This window comes from Ruditapes philippinarum, unplaced genomic scaffold (assembly GCF_026571515.1).
Source record: "Ruditapes philippinarum isolate M1 unplaced genomic scaffold, ASM2657151v2 ctg2034_1_1_1_1, whole genome shotgun sequence".
NCBI classification, from domain to species: Eukaryota; Metazoa; Mollusca; class Bivalvia; order Venerida; family Veneridae; genus Ruditapes; species Ruditapes philippinarum.
In genome coordinates this window covers 1-18532 of record NW_026857441.1, presented here as the reverse complement: position 1 = coordinate 18532, position 18532 = coordinate 1, and the positions used below count along the sequence as shown (strand labels likewise).

Sequence of the window (18532 nt, the reverse complement as noted above, 5' to 3'; positions counted from 1 at the left end):
ATAACATCCTAGCTTACATGATTGATAAATTCACTACATAGATTGGAACCGAACAGATTAGTCATTAACTTTGAACAAACCTGCCTTGTGATTTAATTTAGAACTGCTTCTTTATAAAGGACAATCATAAGCTTTATAAAGTTAATATTAAGGTTTTAGAACATGTTAGATATGTATCACATGAAGAAAGAAGCAATAAACGTGAATTTAATTGTTTTAAAAAGCGGCAAAATGTAAACTAAATAGTACAATATACACTGTACTAAATCACTATAATAGGCCTACTAATAAAAATCAAAGCACAGGTGGCGCTGAATTTGTTTGGGTCTCAGAATGTCAGAAAGGTGAAGGTTGTGAGATTATAGACCAATTTGGTTTTGTAAAGCGCCAGCAATGCTTTCCGGTGTTTTAACTGTAGTAAATTGGCTATAAGACTAATTGCAACACTGAAAGTCAATTTAATGTTTATTTGACTTAATAAAATGGGGAAAAAATGAGTTGCCTCAACTGGGTTTTGAACTCCAGACCTCTCGATTCATAAGCGAGCGTGCAAACCCCTCGGCCACGGTCGATATATATGTTATAGGCCTGAAGATACCATATTATTCTATATTAGGGTTTGTAACTCTTATTATTTCGACACTAAACCTGTTGTTTAACACAGATGTAAATAATCATGGAGCTTACTGTAAGCATGTACATCTATAAAGAATGAAACAATATTAGAAATTTTCGACCATTCGGGACTACTTTGCTTGAAAATTAATGCGCCTGTCATTTGACAATCATTACGCATTGATCTCCCCTGAATTTTTCGGCGTTAGTGTATATATAAAGGGAAGTAACCGCTTCAAAAAAGTGGACTACTTTAGGCATTTGCAATTAACAGCATTCGACTCTGAAATTTCGCTACCATTATTTGTTTGGTCTGACGACCCAAACAAATAAAAACTGTACTAAATTGCAAATGACAACATCTCAGCAAAAGATTGTTCAGGTTATTTTCCAATGAGTAATTTTGAACATTTTTTAAAACCAGAAACAAGATATTCAAAAATAAAAAGTTTTTGAAAAATAAATGCATTTCTGGGGCGAATGGGCCTTTAATTACAGAAATTCTAATAAAAAATTGACACAGTTAAAAGAAGTTTGAAGTTAAATTGTTCAAATATCAAGCTATCGTACACATGTGGATTTAAAAAAAAAAAATAATTCACTTCAATTCAATGTTCTCAATTTATTCACACTATATTAATCAAGCAAAAACTAAGTTTTGTTTTTGTTCTGTAGAGAATTGCATGGAGATATACCATTATGTTAACCTTGTAATTTTACTGATAGAAATGCAACTTTCTTGGGTAAATATAAGAAAAATGAAACACAAACAATAAAGATTTTAATTCAACACTTTTTATTTTAACATGCAATAAAAATGAAAATATAGATAAATGAAACACAAACAATGAATTTTTTATTCAACATTTTTATTTAACATTAGTAAAAGAAGTGAAAAAAATAATTACAAATAGGTATAACAAAAATGAAAAATATATGAAAAATATATTAAATGAAACTAGAAATATGTCAATAGAACACTGATGCCCCTACTTCATTTGATTTTCACTGTGGCATATTTGTCACTGTGAACTTGACTTTTTGATCTTCAAATCAATACAAGCCATCTACTGGCCATCAGTAATGCAACAGAAACCACGGGTTTTTTCCATCGGACAAGGATAACAGGGTATATGTACAGACAGACAGACTAACCTTATCACAGTATGCTCCCACTTTTTAAATGAGGGCACACAATGAAGTTAACTACAATAATGTGCTTGACTGAAATCAAGATTGTCTGTAAATGCAACATGATATCATCTATTTGATGTTACAAAATCTTTAAAGGCAATTAAAAGCCAACAAAGGCTAAAATTATGCTAAAGTTATGTGTCATGGACAGTGACCTAAAATTAAATATAGAATAATTTAAAATCATGTAAAAATATATCTAGTTGTTATGAAAAAGAATTTTAACGAGGTATTCTTTAAATATACAAAGGGACATAATTAACCAACAATTCATGCTAGAGTTATGAGTCTTGGTCAGTGAGCTTTATTTATAAGCATGTAGACAGAATTTTTCAAGTGACCTGAAGGTTGAGAAGGATCTAAGCAGAACTTATAATTATTGAAAAATTATGAAAATACAAAAATGTATACAAATGAAAAGCAGTCAAGCTATCAATACAAAAAACAAGTTTTCAAAAATCTGCAAATAATTTTTCAAAGCTAACCATAGTAAAGATAAACATCATAAAGCAATATCTGAAATAAATAAACTGTATTCTATTCACATATTTCATATACAATAGATATTCAGCTGTTAAATATTAATATTCCTGAAAATAAGAGGGCCATGATGGCACTATACAGCTCACCTGAGTATGGTAATTGCTTTTTAATAAAGTTTTACTATATAATCCAAATTAGAACGAATGAGCAAGAAAACACTAAAATGACCTTTCTGACTTTCCAGGACATTTGGACTGAAAATGTTACCTTGTGTGTTATTAACGGTTTTTATTATGTTTGGGCTCCGTGACCTAGTTTTTCACCCCAGATGACACATGTTGTTTGTTGAGATAGAAATCAAAAAAAAAATCTTTCTCACTGATTTCCAGGATATTTTGGCTTAAAATGAGTCCTGTTTCGTTAACCAAATTTTCTGTATTTGGGCTCTGTGACCTATCAACTGTTAACAAGGAATTTGCTTGAGCTGTGTTATCTAGTTTTTCACCTCAGATGACCATGTTCTTGGTTGAGATAGAAATCACCAAAACAATTTTGCCGACACATTTCCTGGATATTTGGGCTGAAAATATTCCCGGTTTTGTTAACAAGGTTTTCCATATTTGGACTTTGTGTTCGAGTTTTTCACCCCAGACAACCCATATTCAAGCTTGAGCTAGTAACCAACAAAATCTTTCTGACAAATTTCAAGAATATTTGGGCTTAAAATGTGCAAGGTTTTCCATATTTGGGCTTTGTGACCTAGTTTTTAACTCAAGATGACCCAATACAAATCCCAATCTTTCTGACACTTTTCAGGATAATTTGGCTTGAAATGTGCCCTGTTCTGTTAACAAGGTTTTCCATATTTGGGCTTTTTGACCTAGTTTTTAACCCTAGATGACCCAATACAAATCACAATCTTTCTGACAACTTTTCAGGATAATTTGGCATGAAATGTGCCCTGTTCTGTTAACAAGGTTTTCCATATTTGGGCTTTGTGACCTAGTTTTTAACCCAAGATGACCCAATACAAATCACAATCTTTCTGACAACTTTTCAGGATAATTTGGCTTGAAATGTGCCCTGTTCTGTTAACAAGGTTTTCCATATTTGGGCTTTGTGACCTAGTTTTTCATCCAAGATGACCCAATACAAATCACAATCTTTCTGACAACTTTTCAGGATAATTTGGCTTGAAATGTGCCCTGTTCTGTTAACAAGGTTTTCCATATTTGGGCTTTGTGACCTAGATTCTCATCCAAGCTGACCAACATCCAAGCTTGAGCTATAAATCACAAGCATCTTTCCAGGATATTTTGGTAATGTAACCACTTTAGTGTGAACAAGGTTTTCTTCATATTTGGGCTGTATGCTAAAGGTAGACACTATTCAAACTTAAGCTAACAATCATCAGAAATACATTTCTGACAAATTACCAGGAAATTTGGGCTGAGTATGTGCCCTGTTTAGTTAACAAGGTTTTCCATAAATGGGCTCTGTGATCTAATTTGATTGACCAATAGAGTAATACCGTACTAAGTGTGGACAGACAATTGACAATCTTATTTATCCTAAATTTAGCTTCCCTGAGCCAATGGTTCAGGTGAGCTGAAAAGAACATCATAATATAGTATTGCACTTTTCATTTTTCAATTAATATCCTCCAGTAATAGTTTGTTTAGATAAATTGAGCACTTATAAATAAATATAGTCCTTTTCTATGCCTCAATCGCCTTTTAACAATCAAAAATGAGATATTTTGCCGTCAGTTACATGTTTTTTTAAATGAGATCTTGAGCCACTTTTTTAAAGTTCAGACCAGATCCCCGTTTCCAATTTCAGAATGCTTACATTGCACTGCACACAATGCAAATATGCCCACTTATTGAGGAAGAAGGGAAAAACTTGGAAATATCAACAACAACAGCATCAACCTAAGTCAGTATAGCTTCATTTTTGAAAGATGCGTTATGTTATCGCAATTCAAAGAAAAGTGTATAAAGGTATTTTGCCAGACCGACATTGAAATATCGAAAAATAAAAAAACAAAAAAAAAACAAACAATTATATTGCACCGATAGTGAGTATTCAGAAACAGGGACAACGTTCCTTCATTTTGTGTGACTCAGATATTTTATTTTTCTTTAATTAGCAAATGGCTTTTTTGTACAATGAATGACACTGGAATAAAAAGGCTTATTTTCTTAGGGCATTAATTGTGAAAACAACATTCGTGCGCACTTAACATAGAAATTAAAGTAACATGACTGTCTTGTATGGCGAAATATCATTATTTATGACGGACGTTAAATAACGGTGTTTCGTTTGGACAATCGTGATTTTTTTATTTCATCCTAAGCCGCGATTTACGATATGGTACGCGGTATGGTATGCCATCGCGATTTCACCATCGTTCCATCGCGTCATCGTGTTTTCACCATCGTACCATCGCGTTTTCACCATCGTGCCATCGCGTTTTCACCATCGTTCCATCGCACTCTCACCATCGTGCCATTGCGTTTTCACCATCGTACCAACACGATTTCACCATCGTACCATCGCGTTTTCACCATCGTACCATCGCACCATCGTGTTTTCATCATCGTGCCATCGCGTTTTCACTATCGTTCCATTGTGTTTTCACCATCGTACTATCGCGCCATCGCGATTTCACCATCGTACCATCGAGTATTCATCATCGTACCATCGTGTTTTCACCATCGTACCCAGTGTTTTCACCATCGTACCATCGTGCATCGCGGGTACAGACTAAATTAAAAGTCACAATTGTCCAAACGGAACACCGTATTAAATGATTTTAATAGTTCGAGATTCTTTTAAGTTTAGAGAAGTACCATAGACGATTTTGTCGATGGAAAACTACAAACGACTTAAGCAGGTGTCTTTTTTTTTGTCGGTCATATTGTGTAATTGTTCAGCTTATTAAGAACAGTATTTACATTTCGAACTTGCTTTTTAGTGCATTATTAATGTGAGTTTATTGCCGAATCATTTTGAATACAAAGTAGTATGTAGTCATTTCCTCTTTTTTAACAATATTGATTCATTTTTTTCCGCTTGATAAAAATCACTGTTTGTCGCCCTCGTGAGATGTTTGCTTAATATGCATGGTGTTGCTAGTTCTAAGGTTAAGTGATAAAGAACTAATTTCTTTCATTCAAATTCCTTTTTACCTATATAAAGATGATGGCCTTTATAGCTGAATTGCCTAAATGAAGGCGAAATATGAAGAAAAAAGAAAAAAAGGTTGCTTTGCTCTGGGCTTTTAACTCATTCTTAACCGAAACTCTTCTAACTGAAAATGAACACTCTTTCAATAGAATTTTGCATTAAGCAATTATTAGTACTTTAAAATTCATTAAATTTTTTTATTAGATATTCGCTTATTCTTAACGGGACCTCTGAATTTTACTGTTGTTTTGTCAGCTGTTATTGTTGCAGTGGCAGCAGCAGTACCACAAGCAGCAACAACACGTATAAGCAAATGTAATATGATGTTGACTTTATATAATTATTATGTTAGGTGGGGGTCAATATTTAATAGATAATATAGGGGTCATTATTTTATATACAAGGGGGTTATTATTTTATAGAAGGGGTCACTATTTTATATAAAATAATGACCGGGGGGTCATTATTCTATGGGGGTCACTTTACAAGGTTACACCGGCGTTCATATTGTGACCCAGTTGTCCTTTCATTCAAAACAGAACTTGAGGTTTGCTGGTTCTTGTTCAATTTGTAGTAGACACCAATATATTACATACAGTCCATAAGATCAACATTTCATAGCAGTACTAGTTAGCATAGCGTCACATACCATCATATATAACATATAATAGCAACGAGCCCGATTGTGGATCAAACTCCTTTTATATCACACGTACCTGTCTCACCGTGCTGTTAATTATGCTGTAAACAATACCAAATTCCTCAAACCTTAATATTTAAGTAATAATTTCTTAGTCAGAAAAACATATATTCATGTCACTATGACCATCAACTTCTGATTACACAAAGAATGACCTCAAGTGACCAGGTGAGCAAATAGCAAATGTGGTCAAGGGAAGGGGACATAATCAAACAAGGCCGACAGAGTTACCTTTCTTGGGAATAGCAAAAACCTTAAAAATAGCACTTGGTTACAATATTATAGTTTACCTACATTTACATAGTCAACTAGAGTTCTATGTATTCAAAGCTTGTAAGCGTAGTGTATCTTACTATTTTTACATATACTTTGTTAACTATATTGACAAATTTATTGTTGACAAATAAATCATATGTTTATATACCAAAACTGTTACTATGAGCTATAATGGCTTCGTCAATTGTGTATTGTGACGTTTGAATAAAGCATATCTTCTTCTGTATTTTGTTCTTCATGAAGTATTAAGTTTCTTAGAAATGCCTTAGCATTCTATGTACTTAGCAACTATGAGGCTCTAGTGTCCTAATGTTTACGGAAGCCCATTTCTTGTTGCTGGTGGTTCGAATCTCAATAAGAATGTTGGTCTTTTTCTTGTGATTGAAGTTTTTCTGTTTGTTAATTTAAACGATGTCTGTGTACTCTTTTTATACCAGAATCCCAAACATTGAATAAAGAACATTAGACTCTAGTAAGCCGAAAACTGGACGAGGACTATTGGGGTAAATCAGAATAACAAAATAAAATAACCTGAAAAACGTTGGCTTTAATCAATATGAAACATGTTGTGTATATAACATATGAACATATGTATGCAAGCTCATCAAAAATAACATTAAACAAAAGCCTTCCAAAATTATGAGTTAGTACTTCCTTCACAAATATATCAATAAAACATTCTGTACAACATCTTTTCAGTTTTTTTAATTTTAACCTTAATCTGCAGAATTTCTTAAATAAACATTTCCAGTTCCCGATTTTGGAACAATTCATTATCAAGTTTGGGGATATAAAGATGAAAATTTTAAGTTTGTAGGCAACAGTTTGTTGCCTGGCTCTGCGTAGATAGTAAGCTAGCTATTTTGGCCTATTTATATTTCTTTATTGCCTTTCATGTATTTCTGTTTTGAAATTTGAACATATAACATCATATTTATAACAATATATTAAACATATTTACAAATAGTTGCTGATTTGTTACATAGGTATTTACATTTCAATAACATTTTAGTCGTTCTAATAATACTGTAAAAGTCACATGGCAACTTTCTAGATTTACTATTGGATGATTACCTGGGGTGCCTCTACATTCATCACTGGCTTTTCAGGCATTAGTATATACACCAAGAATGACCAACTTCCTGTAAGCAAGCTAGAAAGCTACCCCACATGAAAGAATCCTAAATGCCCTGGCGGGGTTCAAACTTAAAGCAGTGTAGATCAATTTGTCATGAGTCAGCAAATCTTATCATTCAGCCACAGACAACCTTGGATGTTCTACATGCTGTTACCTGATTTATAAATGGTTTTTGTCCATCTATATATAAACATCACTCTATTTACATGTAATGTATTTTGCCTTTCTTTCTATTCCTATGTTTATTTTACTCATAAGTGGAGGCAAAATCTTAAATGAAAAGCTATACAATTATTTTTTCACATACTTTTCATTTGAAATGACACATAAAACACCATAAAATCTCGTAGTTTCCAACTGTACACTTTATCAAATGTGTTTTAGTCAAACATTTCAATACAGTCTGTTATTTTGTTGAACATAATATAGAAAATATATTTCTTTTTAACGTTAAATGCTATTTCAAAATATTTTGTACATAAATGAAAAAACATACGGTAGCAGTTACTTAAGACTCAAAAGTCATATTAATCACAGGTCCCAAACAGGTAACAATTTACAATGCTTAAATTTCTTAGTTTTCTAAAAATGCTGTTCATTTGTATAACTTAAAATTCACAATTTTTCATTTGTCAAGGCTCAGTTACACAAAAAAACAACTTGCTTTTATAACCTTCCCCAAAAAAAAAATCTGAACAGGCAGACAATGAACTGTAGTGAATGAAAGAAAATTTCAATTCAAGACATATGCAGCTGTAGATTATCCCGTTAACACTTAAGTTTCTAAAATACAAGTCATCTTGGTTTGGCATTCACAAATCTATAAAATGTTGCCTCTAAATCACATAGTGCTTCTGTAGGCAGATCGTTTTTATTGTCCCATCTATCCAACATCAATCCACGCATCTTGTCAATCATTTATGAAATCAAACCAGTCGACTAGTATCCCTACCGATAACTGAACAACATCGATATGAATATCGTCTCTACCTCGAGATTTCATAACTTCTATCAGTTTGTTGTACATTCCGTCAATCTGATGATTATTCATAAATATATCGTCATTCACTGCACTATTCATACAGGTCAGACGCACCAATTGCATTTTGGGAATTTCCGCACACGCCTTTGCCAGTTGGAGTTGACTTTCAAATTGCATAATATTACCCGAGATATCTAGCACTTTCAAATGTGCAAGATCTTTCGATAAAATCTCTGTAAATTCTCTAATACCGTCATCCGGAAGGTGGTTCTGCGAAAGGTTAAGCACGGTCATTTTCGGAAAATGTTTCATCGTTTTCAAAATACGCAGAGGAGCTATTCTATCACTTTCGTACATTGAGAAACTGCACAGTTTTGACATATTTAGTTCTCGCAGATGAGGCGCATGTTTTGATTTGGCTAAATTGTTGAGATCGGTCTCGTTAAGATCACAGCCGCGAACACTGAGGTAGTCTAATGGGTTTTGTAATGCGTCCAGCAACTCGCCTAGACAACCGATGAGAAAGTTAAAACTGATGTCCAGTCGATGTAAATGATGGAATGCTGAGAACATATTGCAAAGTCGTGACCGAGTAGCTGTGCGACTACGAGTTATTCCCTCCTGAAGGTAGAGATTACAGTCTTGGATATCCAAACTTTGAAGATTGGTGAATTTCATGATGTCCGGGGAGATGACGTGTAGAATTCCTTCTTCCAGCTGCCTCAATGACAATCCATCTAATAACTGAAATGATTTTATGAAAAATGGATAAATATTTTCAAATATTTAACATTCTATTTAAAAATCTGATATCTGATTATTTTTCTTTCTTAGTATAGTATATTTTTCATATTACATAAATATATCAATTTAAACATATATTATTTACAATGAAACAATCCTCCAGATGCTTTATCAATGCTTTAAGCCAAATATCTAACCTCTTGGCTTCATAGTTTTAAAGACCTAAAAATTTTAATTTATGTTTTAACTTTATTATACGGAACCCATTTTGTACACTAGGGTTTTGATTTATGTCATTTTTGTAGAGGTCCACTAATCAATGCTACATGTTAAATACCAGGGCATTGTAGTTTCACACAAATAAGGACTTCCTGTATAAGTCTATTATAACCAAGTGAGCCAATATTGACAAAAGAGGATTCTTTTTTTTTTCTGATGTATAATAAAAATCAAAACAAGATGTTTCAATACTATCTTTAACAATTTACATGAGAATTTGGAAGTCTATAAGCAATGTTTTTCTTTTTTCATTTCATGATGTTATAACGATTCATTAAAGGGAATAAGTTTCTTTTAAAACAAGACCTGTCAGGACAGCGTGCTGGACTATTCTCAGTGCTTAACAGTAAATCAAGAGCCTGGAAACTGTTGAATTTTCTAAGTTCAAAAAACCATAATTCTGTATAGGCCTTAGAAAGTGACCTCCATTTATGCTTTCAAATAAGTGTGCAAAGTTTCAACCAATTCCCTCCAGTAGTTTTAGAGATAACCTCTTGCACACAAACACTTAGCCAAGGTATGATGAAAACACTTGGGTGGGTACCATAGCTCTCCCTATTCTTAGAATAGTCAAACTGAAAATGAAAGTGTGACCATGACCTTTCAGGTAGGGACATGGTTCTTGGACGCGACACATCTTCTTGATGTGGTAGACATTTGTGCCGAGCCATTTCTAAATCCCTCAATGTATGACAAAGTTACAGTCCGGACACAAATAGTGGGGACGCACAGACAGACAGACTGACACATAGACAGATGGTGCGTTTTCATATGCCGCCCTTTGGGGGCAAAAAAATGAACAAACTGGAATGAAAAAGGTACAAGAGCCATATTAAAGATAACATGTCTTGTTATAGAGAAGTTCATTAACTCTTAGCCTACTGGTGGCAACAGATTCTACCCATGTGACCAGTGCAGACCATGATCAGCCAGGCATACCTGCCGTCAATTTATGGTCTGTTCTGTTTGCTATTTAATCAGAACATATTAAAAAAATTTCCCTAAAAAGAATGAATGATTTTGTCCAGATTTAAAGATGGACAAGTCCATTTAAGATATTTAGGGTGGAAAAGGTTAATGTCAATGCTTGACAACACAGATGTGTCCATCATCCTTGTCCTTATCAAAAGCTATTGATAAACAAATTTTGGTATCATGGTAAAATTTCACTTTCCCTATGACCTTACCTCTGTATCTTGACCTCTTAGAACAAGAAATGGCACGAGAGAATCTGTGAAACCATCCCCTTCCATCAACTCTGATCTACAGAACATAAAATATAAGTTACCTAAATTATAACAAAAACTGTAAATATGCATTACTTGCCTGAACAATAACGCAATGAAAAGTTATTGTGAAAATTACACCACGAAGGTTACTGTCATTCTGGGGTAAAGATAATAATTATAACTATTTAAAATTGATGAAAATGAAGCATTTGACCAAAAGTATAATAAGCTAATTTATGAAGACTCTAGGTTGTAAAATGAAAACGTTTTACAGAAATTATTTGTCTACAAACTGACAGGCAATAAATTTGCCAGTAAAGGAGCTTTCTGTGATTTTATATGCAATGTTTTTTTTCGTTTGTTTTGGTTTGGTTTAACATCACACCATAACTTTAAATGTCAAATGGCAACTTTCCAGCTTTACTGGAGGTGGAAGACATAAGATGCTCCTTCTTGCATTATTTCAGGCACCGGAGTAGAACCACCAATGTTTGGAAAGCCAGACGGATAGCTTCCTAATCTGAAACAATCCATAGTCCCTGTTGGGATTCTAACTCAATAGCAGTCATGGTTAAGTGGTTTTATAGTCAAGGACCTAATGATTCTAACCACTCAGGCACAAGCAGGCCCTTGAGTAGTACCACTGACATTCTATAAGCCAGCTGAATAAATTCCTCACATGAAAGAATCCAAAGTTCCTGTCGGGATTCAAACTTAACAGGGGTGAGGGGAATGTGATTTAAAGTCAAGGACCTAAAGATTCTAACCACTCGGTAACATAGATTTTTCGAAACAAAATAAATTAACATGGCATAACTATCATATACATACTTGATGTGAATATTGGAGACTGTCACATATACTGGTGTTATAGAACGCAGACAGTTACATATCATGTAATCCATGAAGAACATGTTGTTGGATGTAAAATGACAATTGTCTATCTTAACTTCCAATCTTTGACCTAAAACAATAACATTTATATCTGATTTCAATGATAATATTTTATTAAAACATTTCCATCATAAAGTCAACATAACTACATTTACCAGTGGATTTACTTTTTCACATATCAGACTTGTGTCAATTAGTTTTTACTCACACCGGAAATTTCATCTGGCATGGGGGGTGCCAAGTGATGAGTGATGAGTCAAGTGCTAAAATGGCATGCTTAGGATGACGTAATTTCACCGTTATAAATGAAATTGAAATTTCATATGCTGTTGTAAGAAAATAGTTTGGGGTGTAATGACATAAATTTCCATGGAAAATTGTTTTATTAAGGTTAAGAATTTGAAATATGATGGAATATGGTAGGATATGAAAGGAAAAATATGTGACATGTTTGCGAATCGGTACAGAATATTTGTCCCACCGGGACCTACCCATGGGACAGATACTTCTATCTGAACTGCAACATACAAATGTATGACAGATTTTATAAGTCTTAAATTTTTGTCATAAAGCAGATATCAGACTACATATAGGTACATCTTTTTACATAGCTATTACTTTAAGTGAAATGGTCTATAATGGGAGAACTGTGTTACCATAGATAATTATATTGATAATAAATGTATTTAGTATCTTATATTTGTAACAAGAAACCACAAAATAATTATATATGAAAATTGCTTATGATCGCAGGAAATTTCACAAAAAGGGAATAATTCAGTGAAAATCAATATAGTAACAGGTCTTGGTCAGTAACCTTAAATCATGACACTTAAAATATGCGCAAAAATTCAAGCAAATATCTTAGTTGCTAGGGAGACATTTAAAAATTGGTAATATTCAGTAAAATACTAGAGATATTACCTAATTATAATAGCCAACAAGATGTGTCATAGAAAGAAACATACCCAACAAAGATCATCCTTGATTACCGAATCTGTGTTAGATTCTGAATCGTGAACATTTGTGCCAAGTTATTTCAAAATTCATCAAAGTGTGATTAAGATATGGACACAAAAAAAGAAATATTCTAAATTTGACCTTGATCTCTTTTCTTTAAGATGCTTAGGTAAAAAAAAAAAAAAAATCAAAATACTTCAAGGAACAACAAAATTTTGATCCACACTCGAATAAAAAAAATTGACAATAAACAGATGTGCAAAATTTTCAGATACTAACTTCGAGTCTAGGCTACATTAAGCCAACCAACCCTAACACAAGGGTGAAAGGAAAGCCCTACTTTTCTCTGAATAGTCAAGCTGAAAATTTATGCAATTGATGCAATTAGAGGACTCCCTACCTCGAGGTAGCACAATTCTGTCCGATGTCACAATGACCTCATGCGTCAACCTCTCAGCCAGTATCTTTGGTATTATCTCTGACGTTAGTTTCATTTTGTCTGCACCTATAAAAGATGAATACCTTTTTTAAACTAAATCTTGTTTTAAAACACATCAACACAAAAGAATACGTATATATAACTTGTATTTTTATGTTTATATTGCAACAGCGAATGATATTTTATTCTTCTTCATCTTTAGTGTTTGAAATTATTTGTTGTCCAATAGGATAATAGCAATTCAAATTAATCGTTACACATTTACTTCAGTAAATCAGGTAACTATTGATCAGTTTAAAAAGTCAACTGTTTATGAAAATAAAATATATACAAGAGCTGTCGGTAGGACAGCACGCTCGACTATTCTTAGTGTTTGATAGTAAAAGAGCCTTGATAATTTTTAAATTTTTTAAGTTCACAAAAGGGCTAATTTTTTTTTTATAAATTCATGTTATATGCCTTAGAGAGAGTCTAATTATACAGTATTGGCTTGACTATTTGGAAGGTAATGTAACAAGGGTGTTTTATTGAGTATAATAATACTAATTACCTATGAATACAAAACTTTGACAGAAAAGGTACAAAGGCTTGTTATTAAGATGTTTTATCAAGTAAATCACTGCTTTATTATTATGAATGCATAAAATTGTCCCAAAAAAGGCACAAACCCTTCAGTAGTTATTGAGATAACAGCTTACAAGCAAAACTTTACCATGAATTTCTAAGTTGAACAAGGGTGCCATAGTCACAAAATACGCCCGTTTACGAAAAAGCTTTAGATGGAGATGGGGGCATTATGGATAAGTGTTATCTAGCAAGCAAGTTTTTATTCTTGGCACTGTGTTGTTAAATGAACCTTAAAACAAATCAATAGGGAAGATATGCACAGAATGTGTGACCTTGACCTTGGTCGCAGGGACCTGAATTTTATGCACGGCACTCAGCCTCACAATGATGAACATTTGTGCCAAATTATATTGAAATCCCTCTATGCATGTAGAAGTTTTGCTCCAGACAAGTGTTTTTCTATGAGCTCTAACTGTGACCTTCACCTTTGACCTAGAGACTTGGTTTATGTGCAGGGCACTACGTCTCATGGTGGTGAACAATTCTATAAAAGTAACATTAAAATTCCTCCATGCATGTAGAAAATATGCTCCCGACAACATCTGGATATTTAATCATCTCCAGTGACCTTGACCTTGCAAATATTAACCTAAATTAAATGTGTAACACCTGTAGTCATGATAGTTACCATTTGTGCTACAATCCATCAATAAATGATGACTAAATGGTCCCTATAACCATCTTCAAATTTTTATCTGAACTTTGACCTCTATGTGTAACCTTGACTTTGGTCGCAGGGATCTGAATTTTGCATGCGACACTCAGCCTCACAATGGTGAACATTTGTGCCAAGTTATATTGAAAACCCCCTATGAATGTAGAAGTTTTGCTCCGGACAAGCGTTTTTCAATGAGCTCTAAGTGTGACCTTGACCTTTGACCTGGAGACCTGGATCATGCATGGAGCAATACATATCATGGTGGTGAACATTTCCATAAAGTATTATAAAAATTCTTCCATACATGTAGGAGATATGCTCCAGACAAAATCTGGATATTTCACCATCTTTAGTGACCTTGACCTTGCATATATTGACCTAAAGTACATGTGTCACAGCCGTAGTCATTATAATGACCATTTGTGTTACAATCCCTCAATAAATGATGATTAAATCGTCCCTTTACACATCTTCATATTTTTATCTTTTTTTAAACGGGCGTATAAAAAGTACATGTAATTGTAATTTAATAACTAAAAAATTCTGATTTAAGATTTTATTCTAGGGAAATACATTTCATTACAATTCTTAATCTTTGAATGAGCTGAACTGATATTTACTTGAAAATTAAAATATAATTAAATTTCTATGAGAAAGTATTTACATTTGATAAGGTAATTACTGTATGATCTTTATGAACAAATACCAAGTCTACAGAACACCATAGTTATCACAGTTAAGAATCTTGACCAATGAATGAAACATGTGTAAATAAATGATACATTCTTTAGAACATACTCAAGTCCAAGAAAGAGGATTATTTCATGCCCTTTGATTAAATTCTATTTTTAGAATTGAAAGTGAAAGGGGAGTAATTGTGTAAGTCATTTATGAACAAAGTAATAACTTTGTTGTCTCCCTTTGATTAAATTCTATTTACAAAATCTGGATATTTCATCATCTTTAGTGACCTTGACCTTGTATATTTTGACCTAAATTATATGTATCACAGCCATAGTCTTGATAATGACCATTTGTGTTACAATCCCTCAATAAATGATGACTAAATGGTCCATATACACATCTTCATATTTTTATCTGAACTTTGACCTCTATGTGTGACCTTGACCTTGGCCGCAAGGACCTGAATCTTGCACGCGACACTCCGCCTCACAATGGTGAACATTTGTGCCAAGTAATATTGAAATCCCTCTATACATGTGGAAGTTTTGCTCCGGACAAGCATTTTTCAATGAGCTCTAAGTGTGACCTTGACCTTTGACCTAGAGACCTGGTTCATGTGCGCGACACTGCTCCTCATAGTGGTGAACATTTCTATGAAGTTTCATTAAAATCCCTCCATACATGTAGGAGATATGCTCCGGACAAAATTGGACGCCGAACGCCCGCCCGCCAGGGGCGTTCCCATAATATGTCCCGTTTTCAAACGGGCGTATAAAAAGGGGAGAAAAATCAGCCTAAATGCAAGATAGAATTATGGATCTTTGTCAGTGACCTACAATTATGACCCTAAATGCATATGTGAAGTTTTAAATAAATACCTTTAATAGTTATTGAGATATGTAAAACTTGCATGTAAACATTAACCAAGAGACTAAGTAGAAAAGGGGATATGAATCAGCCTTAATGCAAGATAGAGTTATGGAACTTGGTCAGTGACATACAATTATGACCCTCCAATTATGACCCTAAGTGCATGTGTAAAGTTTCAAGTAAATATCATTGAAGACCTTTAACCAAAATTTCTAAGTTTCAAAGGGGCAAATAATTCTGCAAATATTGCAGGCAGAGTTATGCAATTTTGCAAACTGATGTACATTGTTACTATAAAAAAAGTATTTTAAATTTCAATTGAATATCTCAAGCAATAATTGAGATATTTGACTTTAGAAAAAAACTTTAACCAAAATTTCTAAGTTCCAAAGGGGCATAATTCTGTCAATATTGTAGGCAGAGTTATCCAACTTGTCAATCTGATGTACCTTGTTACTATAAATAAGTATTGTAAGTTTCAATTGAATATCTCAAGCAATAATTGAGATATTTGACTTTACAAAAAACTTAAACCAAAATTTCTAAGTTAAAAAGGGGCATAATTATGTCAATATTGTAGGCAGAGTTATCCAACTTGTCAATCTGATGTACCTTGTAACTATAAATAAGTATTGTAAGTTTCAATTGAATATCTCAAGTAATAATTGAGATATTTGACTTTACAAAAAACTTTAACCAAAATTTCTAAGTTAAAAAGGGGCATAATTCTGTCAATATTGTAGGCAGAGTTATCCAACTTGTCAATCTGATGTACCTTGTAACTATAAATAAGTATTGTAAGTTTCAATTGAATATCTCAAGTAATAATTGAGATATTTGACTTTACAAAAAACTTTAACCAACGCAGACGCCGACGCGGACGCTGACGCCGACGCCGGGGCGACTACAATAGCTCTCATATTCTTTGAATAGTCGAGCTAAAAATGAATTTCAAAATTTGTGTCTGCTTTGTATTTTTTAAATCTGTGAAAGAAAATGAAGATTGTGTGAACATACCCTTTGTATTACTGTTTATCCCTGCAACCCGTGCTATAGTCTTAGCCAGTACTTTTGGTTTCATCTGAGATTTCTTCAATGACAACAGTGGCCAGGTTTGTATGATAAGTTTTGTGAATATGCGACCTTAAATGCCCATAAAAAGTTGTTAGCACGGTAACAAGAAATAAGAATCTGAAAGAAGTTTATCTCATGATAAAAGTAAATTCATAAATCATTTCACTGTGAAGACCAGACTGCTTAACTTGCACCGATGAAGAAAAGTCACTTGCCATCCAAACAACAACAACAGGAATACATGTAAATATTTACTTATAATTACATATATCAGATAAGTCTTACATGTAAAACAATCTCATGTCAACATAATGCTGAATATGTCTAATCTAGAGTACATAATTACAATGTTGTAATAAATATATTTATCATATAATAAAAATGAAAAATTGAGAAATATTGATGAAATAAAATGCTTATTTTCATTTTCTGTATTTTCACTGTAAAATTAGTGAAACATGTACTAGTATTATGTATTTTAACTGATGTCTTGCCAGACCACTTTCTTCTAAATTTAGCCAATATACAAATCTTATTTAAGGGAAAGTCTTTCAAATTGTAATGTCAAAAAAAAGAGAAAAATGTACATGTATATAAATAAACAGAAAATTCAAGTTTTTCTCTATAAAAATATAGGATTTATTTTCATCTTGTGGTATGAAAATAATCATATTTCACTTGTGGCGGTTAACTCGTGGCTACCACTACTCATGAAATATTTACTATTATACCACTCGATGACAATAAATCCTGTATTTATCATGTTGTGGTATAAAAATTATCATATTTCACTTGTGGCGGATAAGTCATGGCTACCACTACTCATGAAATATTTTCTTTCATACCACGCGATGAAAATAAATCCTGTATTTAGAGAAAAAAATCTTGAATATCCTCTATAACTTACTAAGCATTATATCTGTAAAATCGAGACATTTTAGACGGCAGTGTTTGGTCCGGTTGGTTATCCCTTGAAACACGTAAAACGATACCTCTCCTAAATCTTCCTCAAATGCTACTGTTTCCTCCTCTGTTAATATGTCTCTGAACCTAAGGTATAATTAATTATGAGAATTTATGTATCAAATTTGTAGATCTGTATTCTATGTATATTGTATTGTGTATAGGTGTACTCATGTGGAAATGTTTTAACTGAGACAATCTGACAGAATAATATTTGACAGAATTTATTGAACTTGTTGAATAAAATAATATTTTGCTTGCTAGAGGCTCACATAATAAAATTCTATTTAACCTGTTTAATAAATTCAGTACTGAACCAACACTCATTCAATATCCTCTATAAAATGAAGTGGTTTTCTTCACTATTACTATGCATTAAATGATAAACATTTGTGAACATGAAATATATCTTATATCTTATTCTATGTAAGATAATATCCGACTTTTCACACTTGCTACATGCTTACAAGTGTGAAGTGTGAATATTGCAATTTTCTCACTTCTCAATAAAAGAAATATATCAAACTTGGG

At 33.0% G+C, this 18532-nt stretch overlaps 1 protein-coding gene across 1 annotated transcript; it reads right to left on the bottom strand.

Annotated features, from left to right (window-relative positions):
* Positions 1–6987: 6987 nt before the first annotated feature.
* On the bottom strand, positions 6988–18088 carry LOC132749776 (uncharacterized; the record flags this gene model as incomplete). The annotated part of the gene is made up of 6 exons (XM_060739673.1): positions 6988–9324; positions 10791–10866; positions 11664–11796; positions 13087–13191; positions 16982–17107; positions 17946–18088. Coding segments are annotated over 6 exons (1399 nt in total), but the record flags the coding sequence as incomplete, so codon positions are not given.
* Between the last annotated feature and the right edge of the window lie 444 nt (positions 18089–18532).